The sequence below is a fragment of the Sus scrofa genome, chromosome 15, assembly GCF_054392235.1.
Source record: "Sus scrofa isolate SSC_HxYL_T2T_F1_AM1 chromosome 15, Sscrofa_HxYL_maternal_Yorkshire_Landrace_v2.0, whole genome shotgun sequence".
Taxonomy (NCBI): Eukaryota; Metazoa; Chordata; class Mammalia; order Artiodactyla; family Suidae; genus Sus; species Sus scrofa.
Window position 1 is genome coordinate 85,688,451 of NC_139397.1, and position 14,611 is coordinate 85,703,061.

The window sequence follows — 14,611 nt, forward strand, 5'->3', positions numbered from 1 at the left end:
AGAGATCTTAAATGTTCTCCCCATAAAAAATGAAATAGTGGTTATACAATGTCATGGAGGTGTTAGTTAGAACTATGGTGGTAATCTTTTTGCAATATACAAGCGCCTCCAATCAACATGTTGCATACCTTAACCTTATAAATGTTCTATGTCAATTGTATCTCAATAAAGCTGGAAAAAAATACTTTCCACCGCAAGGCAATGCTAGCTCACATTTTTTCTTCATTTTACTTTTTTCTAAGTCACCAAACCTCCACAGATATTCCACCCCCAAATTTTAGCATACACAAGAAGACTCATTCTCATATTTCACCTAAGATTACATAATATCAAGCAGCTATTTAAGGGATAAGATTAGTCTGGTCTTTAAAAACAGAATGAAGTTCTGGGACACACAGTTTTACAAAAGAAACATAGTATTCTAAGCAAAGTGATAAATCAGTTTGCATTCTTTGGTTAGTTAAGCAAGCAAAGTGATATGTAATCAAGTGCCAGCCAAGTCAGAATTTCCACTAGCAACTTCTTCACTTACATGCTGACAGTTAATTTGGGGTCTGCTCTAAAAGTAATATGTTAACCTTTTTTTTTTTTTTTTGGTTTTGTTTTGTGTGTGTTTTAATTCATGTAAATTTGACTAAATGTTGTTTTTACTCACCACCTAAAAAATGGCTATTGATACAGAGAGGACCCACACCAGGATGGAATAAGGGAAAGAGCACAAATCTAAGCATCAAAATGCTTCACTCTAGTTTGAATTTCTCTGTTAAGTAACTTAACACCTCTGAATCTCAGCTTTCTTGTTTTACTGATGTTGAATGAAGAAAACATCCAAAGTCTACTTTACAGTGTTCTTGTGAAGACACTAGATAAGTGTAATTATCATACTGCTTATTGAAATGTCCATGATAAAAAAAAGATTTAAAAAAAAGTTCAGGATAATCTGAAGAAACTTTCACCCCATTTTAAAGGCTGAAAGTTACCAAATAAGGACAGAAATGAAGAGCAGTAACTAATTTTACATAGAAACAGTTTAATGAATTAAGTATTATACTAAAATTTTTCTCTAGCAAGCATAAATTACATCATTGTGCATATATTTAATGTGTCAAGGAAAATAAATTATGTAATTTACTCTCCAAAATATCAATTCTAAAAACCATAAATTCTTCAGTTTTTCTATAAAATTCTGACTGAGTTTTCACACATGTTAAAAAAATTCTAAGAGTAATAATAGTTCAAAAGAAAATATTAGACTTTTTAAAAGCAGACAATTAGAAAATGTGAAATTATTTTAAAAGTTTTATGAATAATATATACTTACAATTCTTTCAGAAGTCTCTATGAAGCAGTACAGTTCCTTTGGCAATTTATACTTGGAAAATGCTAAACCAACTATCCTGTTCTATTACTAACTCTACTGTTTTTCATGTCTGTAAGTGCCAGGCACTCCTAACCTCTGGCAAATATGTAAAAGAAGGAATTCACTGGTCTTACAAAATCATTCCAGGAATGACCATTTAACATTTTCACAGGTCCTTTTTCTGAAGAGAATATATTTTACATAGTAGTTTTAAAAATTAACTTCTTTCTAAGCAATTTAAAAACTAGAGAATTCAATGCTTTTGTCACCTTTATAAAGTTATAAATGCTTTCAGATTCTCAACATAAGTTTATGCAAATGTTAAGCAACATCTCACGAGATAATTTAGTTTATCACTAAATGCTAGTGTTAAGAAACACATCTATATAATATTAAAGGAAAAATTATTTGTAGATAGTATGAAGAAAGCTGGGTATATGAAAATCAGATTTAAAGAAAAGACTAGGAATTTAATTTTGTAAGAAGGAAAAATGAAACAGGTCAATTCCCTGCAGATACTCCAATTGTTCAAGGCAAGCACCATTTTCTACCATGGAAACCCTGATACAGCCAATGGAAGCTGATGCTTGAGTGACACGGCTTCGCCCCACTGGTCCAGAATGATATGAACCCTGATGTGAATGAAGTGGAATCAAAAGAGTGGATTTCACAGTTGGTCCTCTTATAAATCAAAGCTCATCTTTGGCAACAACACAGATTTTTCTAGGATGTTCAAAACCAAATACAGATTATTCAAATAAAAACAATATAAAACTTTGATCCCAAATTATATGCCCCTTTCTCTTCACTAAGAAGAAGCATTATTTCTTCTTCCATGTGTGCAATATTGAATCTGATACAGCTACAGCCTAAAGTAAAATAAGAACTTCCACTGGGACTTCCTTTCCAATTTTGATGATACTCAGTGGTCTCTTAAGAGCTCTAGGTATTTTTCACCCATGTCCCTCCCCACAACAAAACCTAATCTTTAAAAGGGTATCTATAGTTTCCATTTCTATTTCCTACTTCATATCCAGTCAGACGTTCACACCCATCTGACTGCCATCCCCAAATCCCACTAAGATAAGGCCGTCCTGTGTTTTTATTATCAGCAGTGACCCTCATGTTATTGTGGATATTGGAGAAGAGACTTCTCTGTTCTTATCTCACTTGACTTCTTAGCAATATTCTAAACATGTGATGTCAATCCTGAAATCTTTGCCTGGAAGCAAATTCCCACATATCATGCATTCCTGTTTGCCAAGATAGCCCCAATCTTCCTCTGTTGTCCCAGCTTTAGTATTTAAAACCCAAATCCTACTCCACCCTCCTTTCATTCTCAGAGGCATCCCCAGTTGCACAATCAATTGCTTGGTCACCCTACAGGGTATTTGCCCTTTTCTTTACATCTGTTTGCTATCTAATTAGGCATCCTAAACCTGACAATGCCTAAGTGAAATCTTCGTCTCTCCTTGCTTAGTCTTTCCCATCACAATAAACAACCTCGCTAAGGCCAAAAATCTAAGAATTAAACTCTTTCCCTCATTGCCTACATTTAGTTCATAATAGATGCTGAAGCCATATACTTAATCTCCACTGCAGCCACTCCAGGTGAACCCATCAGCCCTTCCCACCCACACTACCATTACAGTCTCCCTGCCTCTGTGCTCACACTGCAACCAAAACTTCCAAAGACTTCCACAGTGATCATTTAAAAAAAACTGAGAATGAACTGATTACATTTTAAGTCCTCCAAAGGCTTGCTATGGCTCTAAGAATGAATCTGAAAGTCTCATCCTGGTGAATGAAGCTCAATAAGACTGACCCTCTCAGGCTCTCACAGTGCTTTCTGGTGTTCTCACAACCCTGGCATGTTATCCCCGAGCCCTCCCAGGCTTAGCAGCTTTGCCTTTGCTGTTCTCAAGACCTGGAATGCTTTTCCCCTTCGGCTTTCCTCATCACTGAGATCCATAAAGACTTTCAGGGATCTTGTCTTTAGGAGCAAACCAGTTGCTATCACATCACCCTATTTTAATTCTCTATGAAGCACCTATCACTGTTTATTTTTTTCTTATGTATTTTGTTGGTCTGTCTGTCCTCTCCAAAGCCAGCTCCCCTCAGAATTTAAATTCTGAGAAGAGATACTGTGTGGGTCTTTTCACTACAGGATATCTTTCAGCATCCCATAGACAATGGGGCCCAGACAGGCTGACCCTTCAGAGCAGAAGGGTTCCCTTTGAGGACCTTTGCTAACAAAACCCATTGGCTTCTCAGCAGAGACCTCACAGACTAGGGCTCTTCCAAAAGCCACTGTCCCAGCAATTCTTTCCTTGAGAGGAAAGAAGACCTTAGGGGAATAGAGTGATACCAGTTCATGTGCAAAATTAAAAGCAGAGTAGGAGATCTGCAAGTGGTGAATATTGGTCAGGCTTCCACCTGTGGAAAGTTGTATGTTGCACTGAGCCCTAGGTAAGGCCTGTTGAGAGCAAAGCTCTCCTTGTGCACTTTTCATATATTAAAAGGTAAAACTATGTATGATTACTTTTATTCCTTTTGCAATTTAGATACATAATTACAGCATCATTTCCCTGTCCTACAATCCAAGCAAAGTGCCGCTTTTGCAAAATGTGGGCAGTCTAGCAAGATACAGCTGATTACCTGGGCAGATTCCCAGCTTAGTCAGTAATCGGCTATGTGATCCAGGGCAAGTTAATTACCCTCACTCTGTCTTAGATCCTTACCTGTGAAATGGGGTGGCAGTGATGCTTACTCAAGGGTTTTTCTGGGAAAATTTAATGGTAATATAGAGAAAGTCCTCAGCACAATGCCTGCAGCATTGAAATAGCTACACTTATTGAGGGTTCTAATGCCTCAAAGAGAACATAAGGAGACCTTTGTAGTAAACAATTTAGAAAGTGAAATTAGTTCTATTAATCCTTCCCTTAAAAAAGGCAAATCAGTTAAAATATTTTAATTTGCAAGCTATTAGTCAATTTAAAGATACACAAATGGTGTGTGTGGGTGTGTGTGTGTGTGTGTGTAAAGGATTCTGAGAGAGCCACATGGAAAACTTTTGAGATTTTTCATGAGGACTTTTTCTAGACCAACTTTCTTAGTGTGGCTTCCTCTTGGAAAATAATTAATAATTAAACGTTAGTAGAAAAGTTAAAAATTATTTTCCTTGTCTCCCACGATACTGGGTTATGAGTTTTACAAAAACAACAGTGTCGTCAGCATAAAGCATGAACAGGAGAAGCAGGACTCCTATTGATTTAGCAACCACTCCACTTTTGTGTATTTTCAACTTTGTGCCTTATTTAGAAGCCAAATACTGTTTACCTTGGGTGGTGCTGCCAGTGTCTCTGCTGGGCTAAGTGGAAATCCAAAGGCAGGGTAAGCAAAGACAGTGCAGATGTTGTGTTTTCCTGAAGACACGTTGTCACCTTGTGAGGTCTCTGGGCAAGAGGTAAATATCATTCCCAGTCAATAATTTGCTCTTCCACTTGGTCAAACTCCAGAACAGACACCCTTTAAGAATACCCTGCCTGTGCTGTGCATATTTTCACCTGGGTCTTTCTTTCATATTGGGAGAATTTTCTTTTTTTAATTTTTATTTATTTATTTATTTGCTTTTTAGGGCCTCACTCATGACATACGGAGGTTCTCAGTCTAGGGGTCTAATCGGAGCTACAGCTGCTGGCCTACACCACAGCTACAGCAACGGTGGAACATTAACCCACTGAGAGAGGCCAGGGATAGAACTCACAATCTCACGGTTCCCAGTTGGATTCGCTTCCACTGCGCCTTGACGGGAATTCCCCTTGGGAGAATTTTAAATAGACACATGCTTCTCCAGAATTTCACCAGCAGTGAGTAATGTGTTTTCTTCTATAATATCCTGAATCTCATAATATTGCATTTTAATTGTAAATGTAATTTCCACTACTTTAAAATCAAAAACATGAAAGTAAGATCCAATAGCGTCTATGTAGTTCGCCATGAATAACGCAGAGAGAATAGCCATTTATCTTCCTTGCATTAAGTTATTAGACTTTTTTGGGAGTTCCCGTCGTGGCTCAGTGGTTAATGAATCCGACTAGGAACCATGAGGTTGCGGGTTCAATCCCTGGTCTTGCTCAGTGGGTTAAGGATCAGGTGTTGCTGTGCGTAGGTCGCAGATGCGGCTCAGATCCCGCGTTGCTGTGGCTCTGGCGTAGGCTGGGCACTACAGTGGTTAGACCCCTAGCCTGGGAACCTCCATACGCTGCCAGAGCAGCCCAAGAAATGGCAAAAAGACAAAAAAAAAAAAAAAAGTTATTAGACTTTTTTAAAATCAAAAAGTCTTTTCTGGAGTTCCCGTCGTGGCGCAGTGGTTAACGAATCCGACTAAGAACCATGAGGTTGCGGGTTCGGTCCCTGCCCTTGCTCAGTGGGTTAACGATCCGGCGTTGCCGTGAGCTGTGGTGTAGGTTGCAGACGCGGCTCGGATCCCGCGTTGCTGTGGCTCTGGCGTAGGCCGGTGGCTACAGCTCCGATTGGACCCCTAGCCTGGGAACCTCCATATGCCGCGGGAGCGGCCCAAGAAATAGCAACAATAACAACAACAACAACAACAAAAAAAAAAAAGACAAAAGACAAAAAAAAAAAAAAAAAAAAAAAAGTCTTTTCTTTTAGGTGCCTCATATCCATATACAAAAACATCACAACAGTGGCCCATGTTCAAAGGAACAAAGTATGTGGATACTTAAGGAGAGGGGTAGGAACAGTTTTGTGTAAGGTGGTCGAAAATAAAATCGTTCCTAATGAGCTGCAGAAGTGTTGGACTGACATTTTAATTTTCAGATAAAAGGATGCTTTGGCTTCACCATGGCTCTGAGCAGCAGCTCACATTCACTGTACACTGACTGCAGAGCAGGTTCTTTGCAGAGTGCACCTCTGGCCCACTTTCATTCTTCCTTACAACCACCCACAAAAGGGCATTCAGCTTATTTGCAAGATGCTCAGGGGTAAGTGTCAGTGAAGTAGTACGACCAAGGGGCCAGATTTGAACCCAAGCGGTCTGACTCCAGACCTATACTTTTATCCACTAAACTTAAAGTCAGATTTAATTCCAAATGTGCTCCAAATTAAGTCTTCCAACCTGATTTTGTTTCAAAGGGCTTCTCTGTGAGATAGCTTATCTTTAAGCACTCTATGGTCAAAACTTTAAAAAAAAAAAAAAAGAAAGAAAGAAAGAAAGAAACCATAAAGGAACTACACACAGAGAGAAAACCAATACAATAGACCTCTTTTCAATAAATCTCAAGAGCATAGCAAGGTATTCAGAAGACTATCCAGTAAAAGAAAAAAAGGGGGCGAGGGGCTTATCCTTGTACTTTAGAACATTTTTCATTTAGATGATACTTTTAATTCCTCTGTTACTCTGCATTGCCTTTTACTTTTATGTTTTACAATTTTAGATTTCCACAGATTACAAGAGTGTGAATAATCTTAATGGGAAGCATGGTTATAGCCATTCATGCTCAGTATTATAAAAGTTTAAGAAAATGCCTGGCCTACTTATTTCCAATTTTGTGAGTTTTTTGTTCCATTAATACAATTACTGTTTTAATATTATAGAAAATTTCTAAGGCAGAGCTTCCCATCCCTAAATAAACTTTCTGTTGGTTAATATATTTTTTAAAAAATACTCACTGATCAGAAAATGAGTCTAACAAACTGAATAGAAAAGTATTACTGTACTACTATATAAACTGAGCAATAAAGATCAAACCAGAGTTTTTCCATTATTTTGCAAGGTATGACATCAAAGTGTATACCTCAAAAACCAAACAGAAAACAGATTAGTGGGTTGCCAGGAGCTGGAGGAGGGAGGATGTGGAATGACTGCTTTATGGGTATGAGTTTCCTGTGAGGATGATTAAATGTTCTGGAGCTGGATAGTTGTGGTTGCACAATACTGTACATGTATTAAATGCTACAATACTTTTACACATTAAAATGGTTAAAACAGGAATTCCCGTTGTGGCTCAGTGGAAATAATCTGACTGGCATCCATGAGGATTCAGGTTTGATTTCTGGCCTTGTTCAGTGGGTTAAGGATCTGGTGTTGCTGTGAGCTGTGGTGTAGGTCACAGATGCGGCTCGGATCCCAAGTTTCTGTGGCTGTGGTATAGGCTGGCAGCTACAGCTCTGATTTGACCCCTAGCCTGGGAACCTCCATATGTTGTGGGTACAGCCCTAAAAAAATAATGTAAAATAAAATGGTTAAAATATGATTTATGTTATGTGTATTTCATTACAATTTTTAAAAAAGCAGCCAAATATTTTAAGACTGTTAATATAACAAGTAGATTCCTGATACAAGATTTATAATTCATAACAGCAATTAGGATATAAGTTATATGTCTATTAATATATCACTTATTAAATAATGTTTAACAAAAGTTGATCATACTAGCATGTTTGAAATAGTAAGAAAATCCACTGCGAGTGCAGGTTTTATCTCCTAAAAAATCACAACATCCCAAAGGAAGTTATATTTAAAATAAAATGGTTAAGTTTAAAATGTTATCAGGGAGTTCCAATCATGGCTCAGTGGTAAAGAACCTGACTAGGATCCATGAGGATGTGGGTTTGATCTCTGGCCTCGCTCAGTGGGTTAAGGATCTGGCATTGCTGTGAGCCGCAGTGTAGGTCGAAGACACATTTCAGATCTTGTGTTGCTGTGGCTGTGGCGTAATCCAGCAGCTATAGCTCCAATTTGACCCCTAGCCTGGGAACTTCCATATGCTGCGGGTGTGGCCCTAAAAAGCAAAAAAATAAACATAAAAAAATAAAATGTTATCAATAGTTCAGTAGATTGTTTACTTTCCAATATTTTTCCTTATGTTATACAAAGGTTAAGCTTTTAGTATGTGATTATGATGACTATGTATTTTTGGACATCCACGGCAATAATCCAACGACAAATGCCAAAATTTCACAGGTGTTTCAAAAAAGCAGGATGTACACCTCTCTGGCGGTGGGCTGTGGCCCTGACAAAGGCCATCTAGTCAATTAGTGTCAGAAACACATGTCCTGTGTGGGGCTGGCCAGATCCAAACACTAAAATCTCGTCCTCCTTCCCAAACATTCTAAACACATCCAAGATTCAGAGATAATAGCATCAGACACTTTAATCTTGTAAGCAAGAAATAAAAAGGAAGTTCAAGCCATCAAACACTACTGATAGAAATGGATATTGTCACATTCTTTCCACAGGTGCCAAGCTAGGCCATGAAGAGGAGACAGCAAGACCTGGGTTCAGGCAGGAGAAGCAGCAGGTCCAAGTGGACCACTGTAATCTTCTCAGGGTTCTTTTCTCTCCTCAATTCATGATTCCTTTCATTTCATAGTATTCACAGCACTTAATTTTTTTTTTTTTTTTTTCTTTTTAAGCCACATCTGTGACATATGGAAGTTCCCAGGCTAGGGGTTGAATTGGAGCTGCAGCTGCCAGCCTATGCCACAGCCACAGCAACGTGGGATCCCAGCCGAGTCTATGACCCACAACACAGCTCACAGCAATGCCAGATCCTTAACCCACTGAGCAAGGCCAGGGATCAAACCCGTGTCCTCATGGACACTAGTTGGATTCACTTCCACTGAGCCACAGTGGGAACTCCCTCACAGCACTTAATTTTAAGGACTGACTAAAATGCTAAGCTTTCATTTCTACATGTTTTATATTCTCAAATAGACTTTCAGACCCTTAAAGAAGACAGTGCTATCACCACAGCCTCAGCGTGTAGAAGCCACACCATAGGCACTTGCAATGTTTATAATCCTAGATTGTCTTACTGTTTGTTCTATTTTCATGTCTGCATTTTGTATCTCTAACTAAATTTTAGTTCTGTTCTTTAAAAATAATTCAGTTCCCCAAGTTCCTTACACACTGCTAAAGCATACAGGAGGTGCTCAATCCACATACATAATTACTTTGCACAGCCGCTTCCGTAAATTCCTTGGTGATGTGTGCATAACCATTGTCCAGAGCGCTGGATCTCTAAAAGACCAGTTCTAATGTTAACTCCTCTAAAAAGACATCCCTAATCTCACCCCCTCCCTCCCATTGGAAGATTGTAGGCCCCTGTCCTGTGTTTACTAAGTACTTTGAGGAGGCCATTCACTGGTGATCAGAGTGCAAAAGCTCTACATGATACTTACTACACATTTATCTACTTCCCTTCCTACACTGTGGATACCTTTAGGGCAGGAAATTTGTCATTTTCATTTTTCAATTCTATTGGTATCAGAAAAATAAGGGTATTTGGACATTCATGAGAAAACTTCTAGAGAAGCTCATGAATGAAGTAGTCAAAGAAGTAGAGAGCTGGGTTTTTTGTTTGGGTTTTTGTTAGGATTTTTTTTAGAAAGAAACAAAAACCAGAAAATAAAAACAAAAACAATGGGCAAAGCTCTTTCAGATGAAATAGGGAGAGAGACACTTCTAGCAGGGGAAGTTATACCAAACATTATTATGTGAGCTAGGAGCTCCAACAGTGAGAGACAATGTACTTGCTAGTAGTTACTATGGTAGCAAAAATAAACCTTGTACAGATAGTCCAGTCATCATTTAACTATGCTCCCTACTTGATGGGGGGTTTTCAGTGGTGTTTGAGCCTAAGAAAGGAAAAATAACATCTGAAGCTTATTCTCCTTTCTTCCAGAAAACAGGAAATTGATATACGGGCCACAGCTGAGGCCTTTCTCCATTAAAAATAGCTAGAGAACATCCTAACCCCCTCTTCCCAAAAGGGGGAATTTTCACACCAGCCAGGATAAGAGAGAAAGCTAAGGGTGATAAAGGGACTGAAGTGAAGCAGTAACATTAAAAAAGATAATAAATATAACTTTTCAGAGGAATATAATATATTGAGTTCAGTTTACCGTTTTCCTAAGTATAGCAATAATTCTAGTTAACAAAGTCGACCTTGCTGCATGAAGAAAGGAATCAAGAATATTTGAACACATGGATTATGGTTCCTCGAATCTGGAGGGCTCTCTCTACGCTACATTTGGTGTCCCTTTTAACTGTCATATTCACAAAGTTATTTTTACACATGCAAAGGATGAGGCACTGCGTTAGAGAGTACAGGAAGTATATTAAAATATGCAGTCCTGCCATAAATGCACAAAATAACATGACCTCAAAGCATCTTAAAAGTCATGCCAAATAAAACAGTGTATATGTCTGGGTAGAAGTATGAAGAAAAACATCCTGGAGGAGGTGAGGATTGACAAGGTCTTACTAGATATGAATGTGAGACGTTGAGGTTGACTGAGGGAGACCTTTTGAAAACTGAATGGATGTCCTAGGCATGAGCAGAGGCAGGCATAAATGGGGCTTGGAGAACAGCAATCAGCTTTGTTTATGGGGTGGTCTAGGAGGAAGAGTTCAAGCAACAGCTAGTGATAACACTCATAAAAATAATAACTAGTCTTGAATCACACCAGAGAGACCTAACGAAGGGTCTTTATTTAACAGGTTCATCTCTCTCAGGCCCATAATCCATAATCACTACCTAGAGTGGCTTGAATGTCACTCTCCCAGGTTCTTATCAATTCCTAGCCAGACACCATTCTATTGCACTTTGGGAACTGCTATCTAATTAATTCCCAAGGAGCACAGTACACCGTTCTTAATATCTTCCACACATCAATTTCTAGAGAGAATTCTTTGCCTTAACACATATTCCCTTTTCCCCAACTATGCCATCTCCATAAACTTCTCAAACTTGATTCTCTCCCTGACTCTGTAGATGAGGAAAAGGGACCAGAGTTAGCATTTTCCTGAATCCCTTCTGCAGCTTCTACACTAACGTAACACCAACATATTCCTCTAGTTCATTAACAATCACGCCTCTTCTTCCAAGTTTCTCCCAACTAGGTGTATTGCCACTTTATCCATTTCTCCATGTTTCCTGAGAAATTTGACATTTGGCTCATAGTAAACTTGCCCTTCCTCTTGCTGTCAGCTCTCTGTAAATGTCAGTGCCCATAGTGATGGTTCATTCAACATCCTACTCTAGTACACCAGCCTCCTTACACCCGTACTCCATCACCACAGGAACTCATCACTGTCTTAAAGATTGACCCATCAGATATACTTTAATACCTTATCCGATGATTATAATTTCTTATAACTCTTCTACTGCTGAGTCCCCCACTCTGTGAACTTAATCCCTCAAATAAATGCTATAGCCTCATGTACTTGCCATCACCATAGACTTCTTTTTTTTTTTTTTGCCATTTCTTGGGCCACTCCCGTGGCATATGGAGGTTCCCAGGCTAGGGGTCGAATCGGAGCTGTAGCCACCGGCCTACACCACAGCAACTCGGGATCTGAGCCGCATCTGCAACCTATACCACAGCTCACGGCAATGCCGGATCCTTAACCCACTGAGCAAGGCCAAGGATCGAACCCAAAACCTCATGGTTTGTAGTCGGATTCGTTAACCACTGAGCCACAATGAGAACTCCCACCATAGACTTCTTGGTGAATCACATGAACTATACTTCCACCTACAATCTCCATTACTTTGCATCCTTGATCTCCTGGCTTATGGCTCATAAAATCTCAATTTGGAATTACTATAATAATACTTTATACTCCTGTAGGGGCTTCTGAAGAAAGTAAACCCTGCAAAATTGTTCTACTATTGATTTCAGAGTATCCTCTCTTATGATGTAGGCTTAATTTCTATAACAAAATCTGAAATAAACTATTAGAATTTGAAAATGTAAGAAGCCCTTTCTTCACATGGAATAAAATAGCAGCCACTGTAACAGACTCTTGTTAGTGGCTTTGTTAGTAACCACTTCATACTTCTGTACAGTTTAAGCTAAGCAGTTCTGGTGACTAGATGGGATTGATTCCTGACAGCTAGCCATGTAAGTGGGCCTTAATGGCCTAAAACAAGTAGCAAAATCTCACAACCTTATTACTATGGATTGGCAATAACTCAGGCCCAAACCAATTTGAGGCTGGTGTGACTCTGGCCATAGGAACTGCTGTGGAGACCATGGCTTAGAGCTGGTCCAGAGTGAAGCCCAGGAGTCATTTTGACAATCAGGGGAAAAGAGGCTTTCTTCCCCAAGAAAAACTGATGTGCAGATGTGACATTTGAAATGTTGCATCCACTGTGCTACCATGCACTGGAAAGCTGGGGTTCCAATCAACTTTTTACCTTCCTTTTTTTTAAATCTAAAAAAAGATAACAGTAACTTCCATGGAGATTAGGAAAATTACATGAGATAGACGCAGAGAATATGCCATCAGGTTACCTGAGCCCACTTTCTCCCTCCAGTAGCACCCACTGGTTGGAAGACTGAGATAGGAGGTGCTATAATTTGGGCTGATTCAGTGTTATGGTTGGTGGCATGTTGAGCAAATGTTTGTCTAGGAAGAAGAGAAAACTGGAGACAGCTATTGAAGGGAGTTAAAGTGACTGACCCTGGGGTTTAGGTAGAACAAAGAAAGAAATGCATAAGAACTCAGATAACTAAAAAAGTATTAAAATGTTCAAGAGATGTAAAGAGCAGAAGAAGAGATGAGTAGGAAAGAGAAGAGGATAAGAATCTACAGAGTGAGTGAAATTTCTGTATTTATCCTTTCAGAGGTATGCTCATACCAGTTAGCAACAAGAGAGATGGTTGGCAGGACTATGAGAGAGGGGGTATTTTTGTTTTTAAAATTTAAAACAAGACACAAAACATTAAAATAGGGTGCTGGATGAGTCAAATACACCATCTTAATAGAGATCATGATGACAGCTTAGAGGGAACTGAGAAAAAACTGGTGGGAAATGGGCAACTATAAATGTAGTCAAGTGATTGGCCAAATGGCATCAATCTGCAAGGTGGTGGAAACTGGTGTCCATCTCCAAGGCACTGAGGTTTCTTGATTTTTTATATTCCCTCTGACAAGAATATAGAATAATATGAATCAAAAATAGGGCACAGGGAAAGGCTAATATGAATATGACCTCTGGGCTCAGGCGAATGACTGTCTTCCAAAGGAAATGCAATGCTCTTCAAGAACACGAATAATGTGGCAAGTAGAAGAAGGTATAAAGTTGTATGTGTTACCAAGCAGACAGGTTCAGAGGGTACAGCTGAATACTTAGCTGATCCATTAATTCTCAAAAGTGCGTGTACATGTGTATTTTTTTTTTTTTTTTTTTGGTCTTTTCTAGGGCCGCACCTGCAGCATATGGAGGTTACCAGGCTAGGGGTTGAATCGGAGCTGTAGCTGCTGGCCTACACTACAGCCACAGCAACGGGACCCAAGGTGTGTCTTCGACCCACACCACAGCTCACGGCAACACTGGATCCTTAACTCACTGAGTGAGGCCAGGGATCAAACCCACAACCTCATGGCTCCTAGTCAGATTCGTTAACCACTAAGCCACGAGGGGAACTCCAAAAGTCTATATATTTTTAGCATCATATTACTTCTATTCAGATTTCAGAATAGGTGAGAAGATTAATTTAATTATTACTTAAATACCTACCTGAAAACCTGTAATCAGCAAGCCTATTCCTCACATCAAAATCTAGATTGTAATTGCAGATATTCTCTCTGCAATTACTCCTTTTACAAGACATTTTTGAAACTAAGTAATAACTGAGTGCAACTTGATAATTCTCTGCTAAGATTACTACTTACTTTCCTGCCCTTGAGTTGATGGATATTTTATACATATTGGGACAATTACATAACTGTGAATACTTCCAAAACAGCCAGCTGTTTTTTTAGCTTACCAGATGTTTTTTTCTTATACTCAAATGCATTGAAAGGAAACAGATGAAGGTGAAAAAAATATAAATTTCAAGATAAAAATATGAATACAAATTCTCTATAATTAAACATGAACCAAAGACTCCATATTCAATTTTTTCTCTTAGGAAGAGAGAGGAAAAAAAAAAAAATGGAAAGACTACACAAGGAACTCCAGAAAAGAAAACATGGCTTATATAACACAGCATCCATCACTGAGAGAAAGTCTTGGAGGACATTCTACTTCTCTCTAGAAGCCAATTCAGCTTTTGACAGTTTTAGGCATTTAATCTGAAAACAATGCCAAAAGACACAATTTGAGCTTAGAAATAACTTCCTTTCCACACTTTTGCATAACTTAAACTATTGCCTTGTAATGCACTTTCCAAAAGATAACTCCCAACAGAAATCTCTAGGAAAACTCACAT

General features: G+C 38.8%; 1 protein-coding gene across 14 annotated transcripts in view; it reads right to left on the bottom strand.

Moving 5' to 3' along the window:
- COBLL1 (cordon-bleu WH2 repeat protein like 1) overlaps positions 1-14,611 on the bottom strand; it is a 154,916-nt gene that overhangs the window by 86,284 nt on the left and 54,021 nt on the right. For 4 of the 14 annotated variants that reach the window (XM_021075411.2, XM_084999257.1, XM_021075409.2 and 1 more), the window contains exon 3: positions 4,700-4,815. The exons of 9 other annotated variants lie outside the window; for them this stretch is intronic. In XM_021075411.2, coding sequence (XP_020931070.2) covers positions 4,700-4,815 — 116 coding nt within the window. Of the gene's footprint in view, positions 1-1,321; positions 1,442-4,699; positions 4,816-14,611 lie in introns of those variants that run through there. One more of the 14 variants, XM_084999259.1, reaches the window with a different exon arrangement.